This window comes from Takifugu rubripes, chromosome 18, assembly GCF_901000725.2.
Source record: "Takifugu rubripes chromosome 18, fTakRub1.2, whole genome shotgun sequence".
Taxonomy (NCBI): Eukaryota; Metazoa; Chordata; class Actinopteri; order Tetraodontiformes; family Tetraodontidae; genus Takifugu; species Takifugu rubripes.
In genome coordinates this window covers 6,292,898-6,309,279 of record NC_042302.1, presented here as the reverse complement: position 1 = coordinate 6,309,279, position 16,382 = coordinate 6,292,898, and the positions used below count along the sequence as shown (strand labels likewise).

Sequence of the window (16,382 nt, the reverse complement as noted above, 5' to 3'; positions counted from 1 at the left end):
GCATGAACAAAACTGTCTTTTGTGAGTGACTTCTAACTACAGGACTGGACAGAAACGTGCCCGCGGAGTATTTAAAAACCCCAGCATCCTCGCCCACACCACTGGTTGAAAGATGCCTCATGCAAGGATCAGAGTAGGTTAGAGATCTACGCTTTTGGTAGCACAGCAGGGCTGAAGGGTTGTAAAGCTCCCTCCAGATCAATCTCAAAAGTAGACCGTAGTTGGTGTCTACTGCTTGGAGCTTGTAGCTTTTGGAGCTTATAGCAACTCTACTGTGGTTCTACTGTGCATCTACTCAAGCAGCAGCCACAAGCCGTTAGTCAACCCGGGAAAAAAAGGGTCAAGAATAAAAACTAGGGAAGAAAGAGGGAGCAGAGAGACGCGTCTCTTACTCCAGACACCTCCTGCTGAAGCGCATTGACTTGCTTCCTCAGTTCTTCATTTTCTGACTGGTTTTGGGTGAGCTCGTCCTTCAGCTGCTCAACCTGACAGGAGAGGAGGGGATCACCGAGATAATACGTCACTGGTCACATAAGCCAGAGCTAAACACCTGACCCTTTGCAGTCAGAGACATAAGATATTAGGTTCTGGGTTCAATGCTTTTCTCAAAGGTCCAGTGAGGGAAAACTGGAGGCATCTAGTGGTAAAAATACAGATTACAAGAGCTGCACCAGCTCCTCAGGAACCTGAGAAAAAAAGGATTTTCCAATGACTGCATGAAAACCTATGCTCCTTTATCAACCTATATAGTGAGGGAATATGAATGAATGTAACTGTGCGACACCTTGTTCTTCATGAACTTGGAGTGGGATCTGTAGACCTCCATCTGCTTGATCTCCTCCTCCCTCTCCTCGCTGCTCAGAGCTCCGTTCGACTTCAGCATGTTCACCTCCTCCTCCAGCTCTCTCATGCCACGCTCCAGTGAGCTGATTTTTGCATCCTGACAGGACATCAATAGGCTTGTGTTAGCACGCTGGAGCTCATTAGGAGTTTCAGGGTCAGAATTATGACCAGAAAACAAATTGCTTATGATAGAAAAGTAGAGATGCTAATGCTAAAGCAGCGTTAAACAGAATTAACTGCCTTAGATTTCGATTAGACATTAAGAGAAAGTGGACAAATGAAGTAAAAGATGCACTGATGTAAAAATGCCTCACTTGTTTAGCCTCTCTGAGAAACAAGTGCGTCAATGTTGCGTAATCTGTGACTGGAGACAAACCTCCACTAGGTGGCGCAGTTAATTATAATAACAAATAAAACTAAAACTCCATTTTGTGTTGAGTTGTGATATTAATGTTATATAATAGCATTAATACCAATACCATCACACTACACCCAAATGTGATGTTCAGTTAAGACTGACCAAAAAGAGCACATTTACCTTCATTTCAATAACTGTCTGCAAGGCTTTAGTCTTTGTTGATTCTGGAGCTGCTTCGTATCGCCTGTGCAGCTCCTGAGGGACACAAACACCACGGCGGTCAGTAGACGGCATTGAGATGGGATGGAGGGACTGATGGTGGTGAGAAGTTCGTGAGCTGGAAGTGTGAGCCACTGCAACTGGTGGGAAGGCATGGAGGGATGGTTGAATTGAGGGTGTGGGCCGCGGCGTGGGAGCGGGGTAGGACGGAGAACGATGGATGGAAGGATGAACAGAAGAAGCGATGACAAATGTGGGGTGGTGGGGAGGACATGAGGAAGCCAGGATGGCAGGATGGAGTGAGCGGCGGTGAGACGGAGGGGACGGCGCAGGGAGTGAGGAAGGTGGCGGGTGACAGCGTGAGGGGAGGAAATTAGGAGAGGGGTGGAAAGGGGGGGACACATGGAAAGGGGGAGGAATTGTTACAGGGGGAGAAGCAGGAAAAGAGAGAGAGCTCGGGGCGCCTCTCGCGGAGGCACTGGCTTTCAGTCTCCTTGGGTCGATCCGTCCATCCCACATTCTTCTAATTTCCAGGAATTCCAATTTTTACGCAACCTTTACTGGTCCGAACTGAAGCCAACGCAAAGAATCAGCTCAAAGAAGAGATATGGACAAAATCCAAATAAATCCAAACTATTCAGATTAAAAACAAGGCATAAATTAAAATGAAACTCTCGAGCTACGCAAAGTAAAATCCGAGATGTCCTGCTGCTGTTGCCACATCATCAGTCCGTATGTAAATGAAGGAAGAGAACACACGGGGTTGAGAAAAGGGAGTGCTGATGTAAAGCAATGAAGAGAGTTGGGGGGGGAAGAAGGAAGTGAAAGCAAAAAGAAGGTCGTAGCAGTGAACGCATCACTGCTTTTCTGTGGGGGAAAAACACATTGAGGCTAAATGGATGTGCTAATGCAGGAGCCAAGACAGCACAAAAACATACTTATGTGAAAGGGATCGTGGGATATGGCTTAAGGCACGAGCAAAAATAAAATCAGCGCTCTTAGTTTAATGCTTCCTCTGCCTACACGCGTCAACTGCTATATGTTGTAAAAATATGAGAATATGTTTGTCATTGATTATATATTGTTGAAATTGACCCCTAACGAGTGAATAAAATGCCTTCTAAGATTGACAAATCAGTAGATTGATTCTGCTCTCATTTGCTTATATTTAGAAAACCAGATGCAGCAGTTTCACTTATTTTCATCATGAACAACAGCCGACAAGAACATTTGATTTATTGAGATGGATAATTGATAATATCTCTAGCAGCAACTGTGAATTAAAGTTGTCTGCCGCAAATAGGATGCAAAGACGATGAAAAACAGCTCTGTTGTTTTCTCTTTTCACTTGTTAAACAATTTTGACATTGCCGCTCTTTTTAGCTGCAGGAGAATTACAGGGATCGGCCTGTGAACCAGAGAAATTAACACGTGTCAGCACAGCACCACAGGAAAAGTGCAAGGCAAATAGCAACAGACACTTCTGCATAATTCACTTACGTAATTTTAATTTAAACCTATTTTTAAACTTTGGTCCAGATATTGCACGGATTAAACTATCTAATTATTATTTGTGTAGAAGTGTATTTTTCTTTTAGTACACACTCATTTGCTATTGTCAAACTGATGTATTGTCAAGATGAGCGATTAATACTCTTTAAAAAGACAATTTTGCCTCCCAGTTGTCTCATGCGGTTCCCAAAACACTTATTTTTTGCAACTACAGGGAGACTGTATGATCAACTGTATGATCAAAACTTTTTTCTGCAAAAAAAATAAATAAAACTGTACCTCCATGTTGTTTTCCTGTGAAATTAATGGCATATTCACTATTATTAAAATAAACCATGTAGTTCATCTCGCATACCAAAAGGTTAACGTCTTAATTGTGTTCTTTTAATCCACCACTAGATGGAGCTGGCGCATCACCAACGTGTGCATTATGTGGAGCTAAAAGAAACAAACAAGCATGAAAGCAAAACCTACAGGATAAAGTGTTCCTTCCTGAGTATTTGTATAAGTGTTGAGGTTTCTGTTTTTTATTAAATTTGAATTATGAGCTATTAGGGGAGTGAGCCAAAGGGAGTTTCACATGAAACACTTTGATTTGCACAGACTCACATCTGGCTTCACACAAAGACACACACACACCCATGCAATGGAATGCTCAAATGCACTTTGTTCCATTTTTGTTTCTGAACAGACAGACACACATACGTAAACATATCCACACCTCTCTAAGCTGCAGCATCTCCTTGTCTTTTTGCTCCAGCAGGCCTTCCAGCTGGTGGATGGTCATCTCAGCATCTGCCAGTCTTCTCGTTTGTTCATGGTCCTCCTCGGCTGCCCGTGAAGACAGACCTTTACTCTGTAACATTTCCAGTAACTTCTTTATGGATTCATCCCTGTTGTAAGAGAACAGAGTCAAATTGTCGCTGTAGCACCAGAGAATCCAAATTTCTAAGCTTAACTCGTTTATCTTTACCTGGCAGTTAGAGTGTGCTTCTGCGTGTCTATCCTCAGCTCCATTTCTTCCAGAGTCTTCCTGAGGAGGAACAGCTCTTTGACCTGACGCTCATACTCGCCGTGAAGACGCAAGAAGTTCTCCTCTGTCATTTCCTGAGGAGGGATGGAGCGGTTTCCGAGGTGAGCCGACTCAGAGTAATCGGCCTGCAGGAGCTGGTTGAGGTCTCTCTGAATCCTGAGCTCATCTTGTAAAGCCTGCATGGTGCGCTGGAAATGCTGCAGAGACAAATGTGCTTTATTAGCTAGATTGTGCACAGACAACATCGCCGGTGGCCTTTGAGACCATAGCTGGCACTGGCTGGAATTAAGGGTTTTGCAGATAACCATAATATCAGATCACAGACGGGAGTCAAATTCTAATATTGTGCCTCCCTGCTGAGTTTACAAAAGACGGTACGTATAATCTAGTCGAGATCAAAGTGAAATCATGCCCTTATTTCTCAGGTAGGAATGCAAAACCTGGCGTTCTTTAGGAAAACAGAAACAGATGCAGCTGTGTGCACAATCCTGGCACTGGTGCCAGTCCAATGCACTGGATATCATCAAATTCTCAAAGTTGCGCAATCTTAAAGAGATACTAAATAAGGGGTCGGCAGATGACTGTGTCACTATTAGCATAGGCGGGAGTGTCGGATTGACTGCTGTGAGTGAGTGACTGAAACCGCGTCTGCATGTCACCTTACATGAGGAGCAAGTGTGTTATAGAAGCGTGCTGACAAGTTTGTAACACCACCGCCATGGCTGAGGACAACATGGCCTGACTGACTGTGAGTCATGCAAAAACACAGTTTTAACTGTGTGTGTGTGTGTGTGTGTGTGTGGTCATTATGATGTCCTCAAGCATCGTTAAAATGCGTCAGACATAACGTGGTCAGCGCCACATGAGGAACAGATGAAATCTAGATATAATAAAGCTACTGTAACTGGAGAAAACCGCGAGTAGGGGCAGCCAGAAAATCCACCTCAAGAAAAAGAAAACCACAAATAACGTGAATGGATTAAAAAAAGGTAGAGACGATATTGTGTGTCCCCCCCCCGCAGCGATCATTAATCAACACTGACAAGGGAGAGAACAACATTAAAGGGGAAGAGGAAAGAGAGAGAAGAGCAGCCATGCAAAGAAAAGCAACTCTTTAGTCTCTTGCAATGCAAAAGGTATGTATACATTTAAAAAACTAACATTTCACAAACATATATGTTAACGTTTATGAGACTACATAAAACCTCAGGCTCTTTGTCATCACAATGATATTTTGTTTTAAATAAAACAAGTATTAATTTGCTTATCAGCATGACAAGCCCTTTGGGTCGAATGATAATTATTAAAGAAAGAATCATTAGTTATGATCAATTTTCACCACCAAACGACATGAAAACAACTCAGTAGCAGCAGAAATTGTGATTATGAACAGAAAATAAAATGCTTTTGTGCATCTAAAGGAAGGGCAGAAAAAGAAAAAAAACATGTCTATTCATGATCATGATCCCATATAAGTAGCATTTTATTTCATTTATATATTATGAATGCAGATGCACGCCTGCAGCTATCATTATATGCTGCAATAGGTCAGAGAAACACAGTCACAGACCTTCACATCAAGCATCCAAAAGTATGTCACAACACACACACACACACACACACACACACAAACAGCCTCATTAATCTTGCTCACAGATACACAAATCAGGGTGTATCTGCATCCAGTCAAGTAAATATGTAATGCACACACACGCGCGCGCGTGTACACACACACACGTCTCTGAGAAATGACATTTTTAAAACAACACACAAGAATGTGAGCCAGAGAGTCTCCCCTGACACACACGCGCTCGCACACACACACGCGCTCGCACACACACATACGCAGGCACACACACAGGCAGGCACACAGCTGGAATGTAGAGCAGAGAAATGGCAGACCATAAAAGAGAGGAGGAAAGAGACCAACAGAGGGAGAGTAAGGAAGGGAAATGGAAGAAAACGGAAAGAAAGATGATAAGTTGGAAGATAAGAAAAAGGAAAAGAGAGAGAAAAGATAAAGAAAACAGGAGAGAGGAATGATCAAGCGGAAGGTTGGGGAACAAGTCTGTTCCTCTCTGTTGTGTTTTGCTCTTTGACCTCTGACCTTGTCAATCACTTCCTGGGGTTCTGCTACTGCTAGAAAGAAAAGCAAACATGAAGAGAAGAGAAGAGAAGAGAAGAGGAGAGAAGAGGAGAGGAGAGGAGAGGAGAGGAGAGGAGAGGAGAGGAGAGGAGAGGAGAGGAGAGGAGAGGAGAGGAGATGCTCACCACTCCCCTCAGGCCACTTTTCATCTGTCATTCAATATTAAGCATCTATCTGTTATTACACCTCCATCTCATCCCTCACTTATTCAGCATCCGTTGGTTGAGTCATGCTACCTCCACATGCACAACACATACACACAAGCACACACCATGTGCACAGTAATGCCCACATGCAGACATTTGAGACAGCGGTCATGCTCTGTTTCTGTGTGTGTGTGTGTGTGTGTGTGCACGAGTTTGTGTGGGTGCGTGTATGTAATGACTGTGAGCAGTTTGAAGGCATCGCCCACTCAGACATTAGACAACAGCCAGATTAGCACACTCTCTCCTTCCTCTGAGGATAAAGGTGGAGGATGGAAAACATAACGGAGAGGAGGAACGAGAGGAAGAATGTAACACAAGAAAATCCCTCCGCTTCAAAAAGGCCGCTCCAAACAAAGCCAGCCGGTGGAGGGAAATAGCGTCAGACTGAGCGTGTACGCGAATGAAAACGTCTATTTCTGGATAAAGTGTGAAAGAACAACAAGCAGCGGTCGCTGCTACATTTACACGCTAGTTTCAGAAATGCAAACACAGTCTGCCTCTTCCATTGATGAAGCAGTACTCGCTGATTTAATTTCCTGGATTAGGACAAACCAACTCCTTAAACACAGACAATAAATTGAATGTGATGGAGTCCTTCCTGTCAGGCATGGTTGTACCCATGAGTTCTGCTTTTGATCACACAGCAACTGCATGTATACATAGACGTGCCATTTGTTGACTGGTCACAAGACAAGCGTCTCCCACCTTCGAGTTTGGACAGAGATTTAGGTTACATTCCAAACCTGCCCTTATGAATGGTTGCATATGCCATTAAATGAGACTTGGGCACACTATTCTGCCATATACATAGCCTTGATCTCTGCTCACGATGCACTGGTCCTGGATAAATATAGAAGAAAAAACTGAAAATTCTTCCATAAATACATGAGAAAGAGAAAAAAGGACATCTACAGATGGAAAGAACAACTTACAACAAAGCACTTATGTAAGTAAGAACCTTAAACACAGAGACATTCTTGTAGACAGGTAGATTTTAGAAAGACTGCAGGAGGAAAAAGAGAAGAAAAAGGGGAGTGACCCTGCAGTTATTCTGTTCATTCCTCATCAACTCTTTCCAAACTCAGTCCTTTTAAGGAAAGACGTGGCTACTGTAGGCCAGCACACAAACACGCACACGCACACGCAGAAAGGCAGAAGGAGAAGTGGAGAGCAGGAAGGGAAATCGGGTGAAAGTCACAAAATCACAGCCCTGTGCTGAGAGAGGGCGAAAGTGACACCGCGTTTCCTCCCAGCCTTAAAAACTGTCCTTTGAAAGGAAAGGTGCAGCGAGCAGGAGTCTCCCGTTGCATTCATGTTAAAGTTTTATCAGACTCCACTCTGATGACTCCTGCATTCACTTCTTTTGTTCATTTCTTATTCAATTTAATTCTGCCCTGGCCCTGTTGAGCCCATTTTACACAGTGGCCTTTTTTGTTCCCTTCCTGCCTCTGTCCATCTGCCCCTCTCTCCCCTGCCACCATTGCCCATATTTACCACCCCCCCTCACTCTTCCAACCCAGCGCCCTTTCTCTTTCTCACCTATCACTTCATCCTGACTAAATAAACACACAGGACTGAGGACCATCTGTTACTGACGAGCACCCATGCGTGAAAAACACATGCAGAGAACAAAGCAAACACGCCCAACAAAGAAAATCCAACTATTTTCAAGTTTTAAATGAAGGAAATATGACCTTGAAGATGGGGAAATGCACACACACACACACACACAGTACATTATGCTGACCTGAGCACACACACACACACACATGGGAGGAATAATGAGTCATGGGTTGGTGAGCAGAGAATGGAGAGAGGTGCAGACTGCAGGCAACAGAAGGAGGATGACGAGGTCGGCAGAAAGAGTCGGGGAGATGGCCGACACACACAGTACAGTAGCTTCCACAATGCTGTATCAAAGACTTTTTAATGTCTTGCTGAGCTGGCACGCTGTCCAGCGCCATGTTCGCTCATTTCATCACATCCGCTCACGTCAGGCGCAGAACCGCCAGCTTCTAAAGGAAATAACAACACGATCAAGCTGTTATCACTTTAATTATAGTCCATTATAGTCCCGCATCCTTCATGTCATCGCGCATTTTGTTTTTTTACATTTAATTTATCTGCTATTTACGCACACATACTTAAGCAACACACTGTGCTGCTGTTACAGTCTTTGTGTGTGTGTGTTGTGGGGGGGGGGGGGGGGGGGGTCATGGGATGGCAGACTGCCTTCAGTGCTTTCTTATCCAGATAAATGATCAGAATGGTTCATTGAACTGTGTTGAAAACCTCCTGATGCTCAGATGATCATCCGTAAGACCACCTCAGCTACAACCTCCAGAGAGGATCTCTGAGTCAGGCTCTTATCAAGGAAGGGATCAGCTGATCAACCGAGCCAACAGACGGGGCTGTAAATCTGCAGTTGAGAAGCCTGACTCCTGAGGAATGCACAAAATGTGCACATCCCTGTGAGAGTGTGCATGTGCACGTGTGCTCGGCTGTCTTTTTTCCACAAACCTCTCGCTTTCCCCACTCCTGCCTCACGTGTAACCTCTGGTGGGGGGAGGGTTAATTTTCTCTTTGCAACAAGAAAACCCAGGAGTCGTCTTGTCTAAAAGCTCAACTTCATCTCAGATTAAATATTGAGCTCTGCGTATAATTGAAAGTCGCCGAATGTGTTATCACCAGTTTCCCTTCTTCCTTCGTCTGTAACTTCGAGGCAATCTCTTCTATTTTTACAACCCCCTCCGATTTTCTTCAGCCATTTTTCTCCTGTCACATCAGCATCGATCGCTCGTTTCATTTCTCCATATCTGTTGCTCTCAGCTCAGTTTGCCCGTCCAATCCATTCATCTCCGACTTTCTCACGTCCTCCCCTCATTTGTCCCCTCTGCTCAACATTCATCAAAGCTTTACCTCCGCTTCTATCTACCTTCTCCTCTTTCTTCCAGAATAGCCTTACCCCATCTTTACATTTCAATCCATCACGATGATCTATACCCTTTTCCCGGCACATTCTCGCAGTTCTCCGGGCCGACTTTAGTGTAAGTATTGCCACCCAAAGCAATTTTGCAGCCAGCTGGCACAGAAAGTCCTAGTGGCCAGTTTGTTTTGTGTATAGTAAATGGAAACCTCACACAGAACGCAAGATTCAATTGAATCTGATCCCACGAGGACAGACTCGCTGCCAATGCGGATTAAAGAAAGTAGGTGTAATTACATTAAGTGCTACTAATGCTAAGTGCATAATCATTTAGCGACTCAAATTTAAATAAGGTACATTTACAGTCGATTGCAGTTACTTTGTATACTTTTGCTTCAACCAAAGGCCTGAGTAGAGAAAGCAAAAATTCCTCTTCTCCAGCTCTTTTCTCCATCGCTGCCATCCCAACCTCTAAACGGACATCACCTCTCCTACACTCACAGTGCTGACTTTAACAATGCTTTCCTTAAATTTGATCATCAAGCTGCTGCAGAGTTGTGCAAGCAGATAATCAAGTGACAAAAAAAAACACGACAAACTAAACAGCCGCCATGAAAAACCAGAGGGAAAGAAATGCACAGGAATCCCTTCCTTCTCAACCAGCGCTGCAACTATTAGGTTGAATTATTTAAAAGAATGAAAACATTTCAGCGGCCAATGCAACTGCTGCACTTTCTCCACAACCCAACCTCATGCAAATGGGACTTTCAACACACCAAGGCCACGCAAAGCCACCTGATAACAATGGAGACGCACAAATATATTGCATATCGTAAAACGGCGTACATCTCCGAGAAATATGAAATCAGGATTACACAATCTAACACAGAACAATAAACTGTAGAAATACAACTCAAGAGTGTGTAGGATAGAAACAACCTTTGTATTATCCCCTTTTTCAACACAATATCCCTCACAAATGTCACAACACGCGCGCCACACATGCCTGTGCTGATGTCATTTTTTTTTTGCCTGGAGTACAGTCGATGATAAATTGAAACTAGCAGCCCCAGAAATAGACGTAGAGAATGGTTATATTTCAGGTGGGATGATTCATCCCAGGGACAAACCAAACCCAACAGAAAATAAGAAAGCCCGCTAGAAAAGAAATGCAAGGTGCATTTTGCTTTTGAGTAAGAAATTATTGAATGAGAGACTTTCTAAAGCTTAACTTTAATATGTATTAGTGTAACAGTCATAAGATGTACGAAGTGATGACAATGACTCAATAGCTGGCAAAGCAGCATGTGGTGGTGTCCTATTCTATTTAATCTAATTCTGTGACAAAACTGCGCAGCAGGCCCAGATGGAAAGCAAAGAGAAGGACAGGAAAACATGGGCCAGTGTCCGAAAGTGGGAGTGAACCGAAAAGACAGAATAACAACAAAGCAGGGAGGGGAAAATTGGCAAGTTTGGGTAGAAGAAAAGTTAGGAGATAATGAATGTGAGCAGAGGGAAAGAACATTAGCTAAAGTCTTAGCAATGCAGCAAAAAAAGGCACTGATCAACGAAAATGGTGTTCACTTTTCCTGATTCCACAAAGCAATGACGCAATGAAGTGCCTTCCCCCCATCTGAATAGCTGTGATCACGCACTTCAGCCTGAGAAATGTTAGACTGCCTTCCCTCCTTGTCAGTTTGGTATATTTTAGTCGCAGCATTGCCCACCCACGAGGCTGGCTGACACGAAGAAGCAGAATTTCCTGATGCCAGCCTTTATGCTAACAACACTCCCACAGTTCTCGTGTATGCACAACACCTGGCTGTGTTACATATGTTTTGAAGTAGAATGAAATTTAAATAGAAATGATAACATTTCACTCTACTAAAATAAGCATTGCATTCCAAGTATGGCAGAGCATGAGGAGGGTTGGAAGTGACACACCGTTTTGGTTTTAGGCCTCGAATGAAGTAGATGAGTTGTACTAAAGTGCCAAAAGCAATTAATCACTGGAAGATATTTAGGTGTATTTTAATTTTTTGTCATCACTGACAAGATTTGAAAGTGTCAATAAGGAGTTTGCGGAAGATGGCGCTTCACTGACCACAATCATGAATCTGCAGCTAGCATGAAACATGACAATAGTCATACCGGATCCTGCTCACAAAATGTTGCAGACAAGTGTAAACCTGTGAATAGAACAACCAGTTATTCTGGATTTATTTGAATAACGGAGACTCGCATTAAGCTCTGTGAAGACACGAGGAGCACAAGAGACAATGCTAGCAGTAGCAGGAGGTGAGCAAATGAAGGAACGGTGGAGGAAAGACGGGAGTGAGGGAGGAGATGCGATGTAAATTCCTCAGCGGGGACATGACACAGCCTGCATGCGTGTGGCTGCGCTGAGAAGTAACTTCATTTGATTTCTAACACAAAGATGATGGCAAAGGCAAAGAGATAAAGGGTAGGAGGGAGAGAGAGAGTGGAGGACCACTAGAGCTGACTCACCAAGCGCTGACGGAAATAGAAGAAGAAAGAGAATGAGTAAGAATGGGGGGAAAGGCGTGAGGGGAGACAGAAGAAATGAAGGAGCGTGATGGGATAATGAATGTATAAAATGAAAATGACGCCTGGGGGTAAATGGTTGTGAACTGTCTCCAGGAATGAAAGGAAATGAAAAGTGAAAAAGAGAGAACGCATCCGCGTTTTTCCTCAGCAAGAAAATATTCTTGCGTGTGTCAGCATGTGTATCCATTCACTATAACGCACAGCTGGAGATGAGCATGTATACGTGTTCCTAGAGGTGTCAGGAGGCCGCACATATGCGATTTACCAATCATCCCTTCTTTTGTCGTCTCGTATTAGCGTCAGACTGAATGAGGGCATCTTTAATTCCCATATTCATGGATGTGCACACACGGGCAGAGACATTCCAAATACCTAAAGCAGCAACAATGGCTGTAAATCTTTGTTGGATGGGCTTGGAATGGCTTTCAACAATAATTGCTTTCCACCAGGAACCAGTGCAGCGAAGAGTGAACCCTGTGTGGTTTGAAGACTGCAGCGTGTCAGGTCCCTTTGAGGCAGCAAGTGTGCGTGCACGTCATCGCTTGTATAATGCTCCGGCCTCGTGCCAGCTGTATCCTTGTTTTCCAGATGGCTTCGGAACAACCAGGCAAAAGTCCCGAAACCAGTCACCCCGCTTTCAGATAACACATCTTTAAAGATTTCTTTTTCAGCCACAAAACTGGAACGTTACACATGGAGGTGTGATTTTTAACAATTGACAAAGCAGCATACGAAGGAGGAATAACATAAATAAATAACATAATGTCATTTTAGATTTAGAATAAAAGTCAAAGATAGAATAAAATAAAGGGTCACGTTAGTGATGATGATTCATCCTATGCGTCAACATGACATAAACATCCAGTCATAGAAAGACTAAAGCGCACCTGTGTTTCCTCTTGGACCGCTCGGTATTGTTCCTTCCACACTGCAACTTTTGTTGCTTCATCCTTCCTTAATGCTCTCTCTTTCTTCAGCTCTGGACTCCAAAAGGTCTTAATGGAATTCATGGAGGAGCTCAACTTGGACTCTTTAGCCTCCAGCTAAAACATAAAATATTCAAAGTAATCATGTGATTAGATACGTGTCTGTTTAGGTTTTAATGCCGTGCAGCATTTGACGTGGGAACACCATGAAACGGAATCACATTTGATATTTGTTCACTTACTTCTCTTCGCAGTAGCTCATTTTCTCGAAGTACTTCCCTTAACTGTGTCTGTAGATCTGACATTGCTCCATCTCTAGCCTGAGAACACAAGAAAGCCACAATAGTTTGAGCGGAGTCATTTTTTGTTTCGAGGCTTTTTTTGTGTGTTTAGAAGCTGATGATGGAGTTGATAAACATGTTAAATTTGTAAATTCTGAAGGCTTTAACTCTGAAAAAATAAACACCAGACTCCCTCAACATCACAGATAGTAGAGCATGAGACCTTTTGTCTCAGGGTCATGGGTTCAAGTCCCATGTTGGGCATGATGCTTTCTGAAGCTCGGTCAAGTTGCAAGGACAGCAGAGTCCCGCAGCATCATTGATCTCATATTACAAAATAGGCTGTCTTTTAAAAGCCTGACTGGCTCAAATGACCAATGAAATGTCATGAATCCGCACTATTTTGTGTTCTGCACACCTTAAGCCCACATTACGTGATAGAGTTGCGATTTTAGAGGGTTTTTAATTTCCACGGAAAAGCCCGGCTAGCTCAGTCGGTAGAGCATGAGACTCTTAATCTCAGGGTCGTGGGTTCGAGCCCCACGTTGGGCGATATGTTTTCAGAACATGAATCCACAAGAGACTGACTTCTTACCAAATTATACCCCCAGGAGCTTCTTTCAAATTTAGCCTTTAGTAGTTCATAAAGTTGCAAATTCAGAGGGCTTTGACCTTGCAAACATGCCTGGCTAGCTCAGATGGTAGAGCATGAGACTTTTAATCTCAGGGTCATGGGTTCAAGTCCCATGTTGGGCATGATGCTTTCTGAAGCTAAGTCAAGTTACAAGGACAGCAGAGTCCTGCAGCATCATCGATCATTGATTTTGATTGTGTCAAATCAGTCGAGACTCTTAATTTCAGGGTCGTGGGTTTGAGCCCCACGTTGGGCGACATGTTTTCAGAACATGAATCTGCATCAATGGCTGCCCCTCAATGCATTGAAACACAAATCTGTGGTTATCTAATAAACCCCCAGGCGCTCATTTCAGCCTTTTGTCGTCGATAAAGCTGTGAGTTCACAGCTGTTTTTAGACCATAGTAGTTAGCGATGAAATGAGAGCAGTTTTGCTTGCCTAAAATGTAGGGTCCTGGGTCGGAGCCCCACATTAGGCAAGACCCCTCAAAACCCCTCCAAGGATGCAAAACTTAAGCAATGTGTCAATAAAGAAAAATGCCACCAGTTCAATTGTATGTGCTGTATTCCAACCCCAACTTTGCCCTCGAAAGCAGCTACAAAAAGAGGAATGTGTGTTCCTCACCTGTCTCATGGAGTGTGGAACAGTAGCCGCCTGTGAAGTCTGACTTTGCATCTCCCCTCCAAATGCTATTGCATCACTGGGCACGACGGCTCCGCTGTTGATGTTCGGGCTGCTTCCAATGATGGCCGCCCTGACCCCAGAGGGGACCCTGAACCCAGCTCTGCCCAGAGTCATGGTGCTTTTGGGCAGTGAGGGATTCAGTCCACTGCCCAAACTTCCAATGCCAACAGGGTCTTCAGCTGTGTCGGTAAAGTAAGTAGGACCACCGGCAGCATAGGCAGCATTCATAGACTGAATGTTTTCCATAGAAAGGGTTTTACCCGAGCCGGTGAGGCCTCCAGTGGAGCTGCTGCTGCTGTTTCTTCGATGTCCAAGGCGCGGGGAGCGAGGGAGGCGAGGGGACCGGCCAGGACTACCTGACCCCGACCCATTTCCATTGGATCCAACAACCTCCAGCTTTGAGATGGAACGGGAGCTACCGTACATGGTCAGAGAATATGATGTATACAGGAGTCTGATTCAAGCTAACAAGTTCAGCTGTTTAAAAAGGCATTTCAGCTGTAGTCGTTTGTGACTTCATTTATCCTAGAGCAGTGAAGACGGAGCTGTGACCTAAAAGGTAATCAACAACCTCTCTGTAAACATGGCATCAGATAAAAGGCAGCCAGCTAATCCTGAAGACAAGTGACGAAGAGATCATCTGAAAAAAAAGAGCAAAGAGACAAAGAGTGATTGGGTTAGCGCGATGATTTTGATTGGATTCAATCTGTGAAATAGATTTATTTAATTTTACTGCAATTTGAGAACAGAAAGGCACCAAAATGAGACATTTAGTTGGTTTAGAGGCATCGATGTACTCAAAACCCTGCAGGACTCATGCACTCCCTCCCAGGATGAACTGGTGCGTTGGTGATCCAAGAGGCTGGATCACACTAGTGATCACGCCATCTGATCATTCTACGGTTATTCAGATGAAATAGATCCCATCAGACAATCAATCACCTGATTTGATATTCAGACAAATAGGTTTGATTGTTGCTGCAATAATCCCATTCCACTCAAATAGAAAGCTATTTGCATTTTTCAAATGTATATATCAATCATTAATTTTGGATAAAAATATGGTAAGAACAAAATAATACAAGTAAAAATGAATGGATATGAGCCATACAGTTGAAAATGTTACATTATAGCACGTTAGTAGCATTCAAGTAATTTATTCATTGAAATTATTAGCATAATTGATGTAAACCTGCTTATTTCTTCGTTCCCGGGAGATTGCTCCACTTTCCCAGGCAAAAAGAAAAATACCAACAGTGCGCATAGAGCTAAAAGGTAAACTGTACAAAAGAAATGACCCGACTGTACATGAAACCCACACCTGGTCCGAAACAGCCCCAGACCCTGCCTTTTGCATGGTTGCATGCACAACTGAACACAATCCCACGCGACAATGGAGACAAAGAGATGTGGCGAAGAAGGATTCGCATTTACAAACGACACACTTACGGATTCACTCGTGGACATTTAAAGTCATCATCGAGGGAGTGATCGCGGTCACACACACGGTTCCCCTAATGGCTAATTTAAAATAAATACAATATATGTTTAGTGTGAGTGTGTGTGTGTGTGTGCGTGTCTGTGTCTGGACCTGCTGACCTGTATATAATCTACTGTATATGTTCACGTCCCAATTCTCTCATGATGATCAAACTCATTCACTATCTCTAGATTCTTGACAACCCTTTATTTAACTATAATTTCACATGACTCTATTTTAAACTGTCTCATTTTTATTTTTGGCTTTTGCCACTTCACCCTCTGCTATTATCAAGAGAACAGGAGGTCGATCGTCAATCAAATGATCCCTGTTGCTGTTCTCTTTGTGTTTTGTTGGGGTTTTTTTGCAGAGAGAGTGGGGATAATAAATACATTTGCACTTTTGCTTATCTTTATTTTTAGAGTCACTGTGAGCTGGAGCTTATCTCCACATGCAGTGGGGCAAGAGAGGGGGTCTCAACACAGCGCTACACAACAACACTGCTTTTATATTTTTATTGGCTGAAGGATTTCACAGAAACCACAACATGGAACCCTTTTGTAAC

General features: G+C 43.5%; 1 protein-coding gene and 2 non-coding genes across 14 annotated transcripts in view; 2 read left to right on the top strand and 1 right to left on the bottom strand.

Annotated features, from left to right (window-relative positions):
* Positions 1-16,382, bottom strand: part of LOC101063319 (ELKS/Rab6-interacting/CAST family member 1-like) — a 63,880-nt gene that overhangs the window by 44,177 nt on the left and 3,321 nt on the right. For 7 of the 12 annotated variants that reach the window (XR_003885789.1, XR_003885788.1, XR_003885792.1 and 4 more), the window contains 8 exons: positions 14,278-14,977; positions 12,980-13,057; positions 12,699-12,854; positions 3,906-4,162; positions 3,654-3,825; positions 1,382-1,456; positions 785-940; positions 393-485 (listed from right to left, as the gene is read on the bottom strand). Coding sequence is in view for 7 of the 12 variants with exons in the window: in XM_029825814.1 (XP_029681674.1) it covers positions 393-485; positions 785-940; positions 1,382-1,456; positions 3,654-3,825; positions 3,906-4,162; positions 12,699-12,854; positions 12,980-13,057; positions 14,278-14,763 (1,473 nt within the window). In the remaining 5 variants the exon portion in view is untranslated. The remainder of the gene's footprint in view (positions 1-392; positions 486-784; positions 941-1,381; positions 1,457-3,653; positions 3,826-3,905; positions 4,163-12,698; positions 12,855-12,979; positions 13,058-14,277; positions 14,978-16,382) is intronic. The other 5 variants (XR_003885790.1, XR_003885791.1, XM_029825816.1 and 2 more) reach the window with 1 other exon arrangement.
* On the top strand, positions 13,498-13,570 carry trnak-cuu (transfer RNA lysine (anticodon CUU)). The gene has a single exon. It is a non-coding gene; the product is annotated as a tRNA-Lys (tRNA).
* trnak-uuu (transfer RNA lysine (anticodon UUU)) lies at positions 13,702-13,774 on the top strand. The gene has a single exon. It is a non-coding gene; the product is annotated as a tRNA-Lys (tRNA).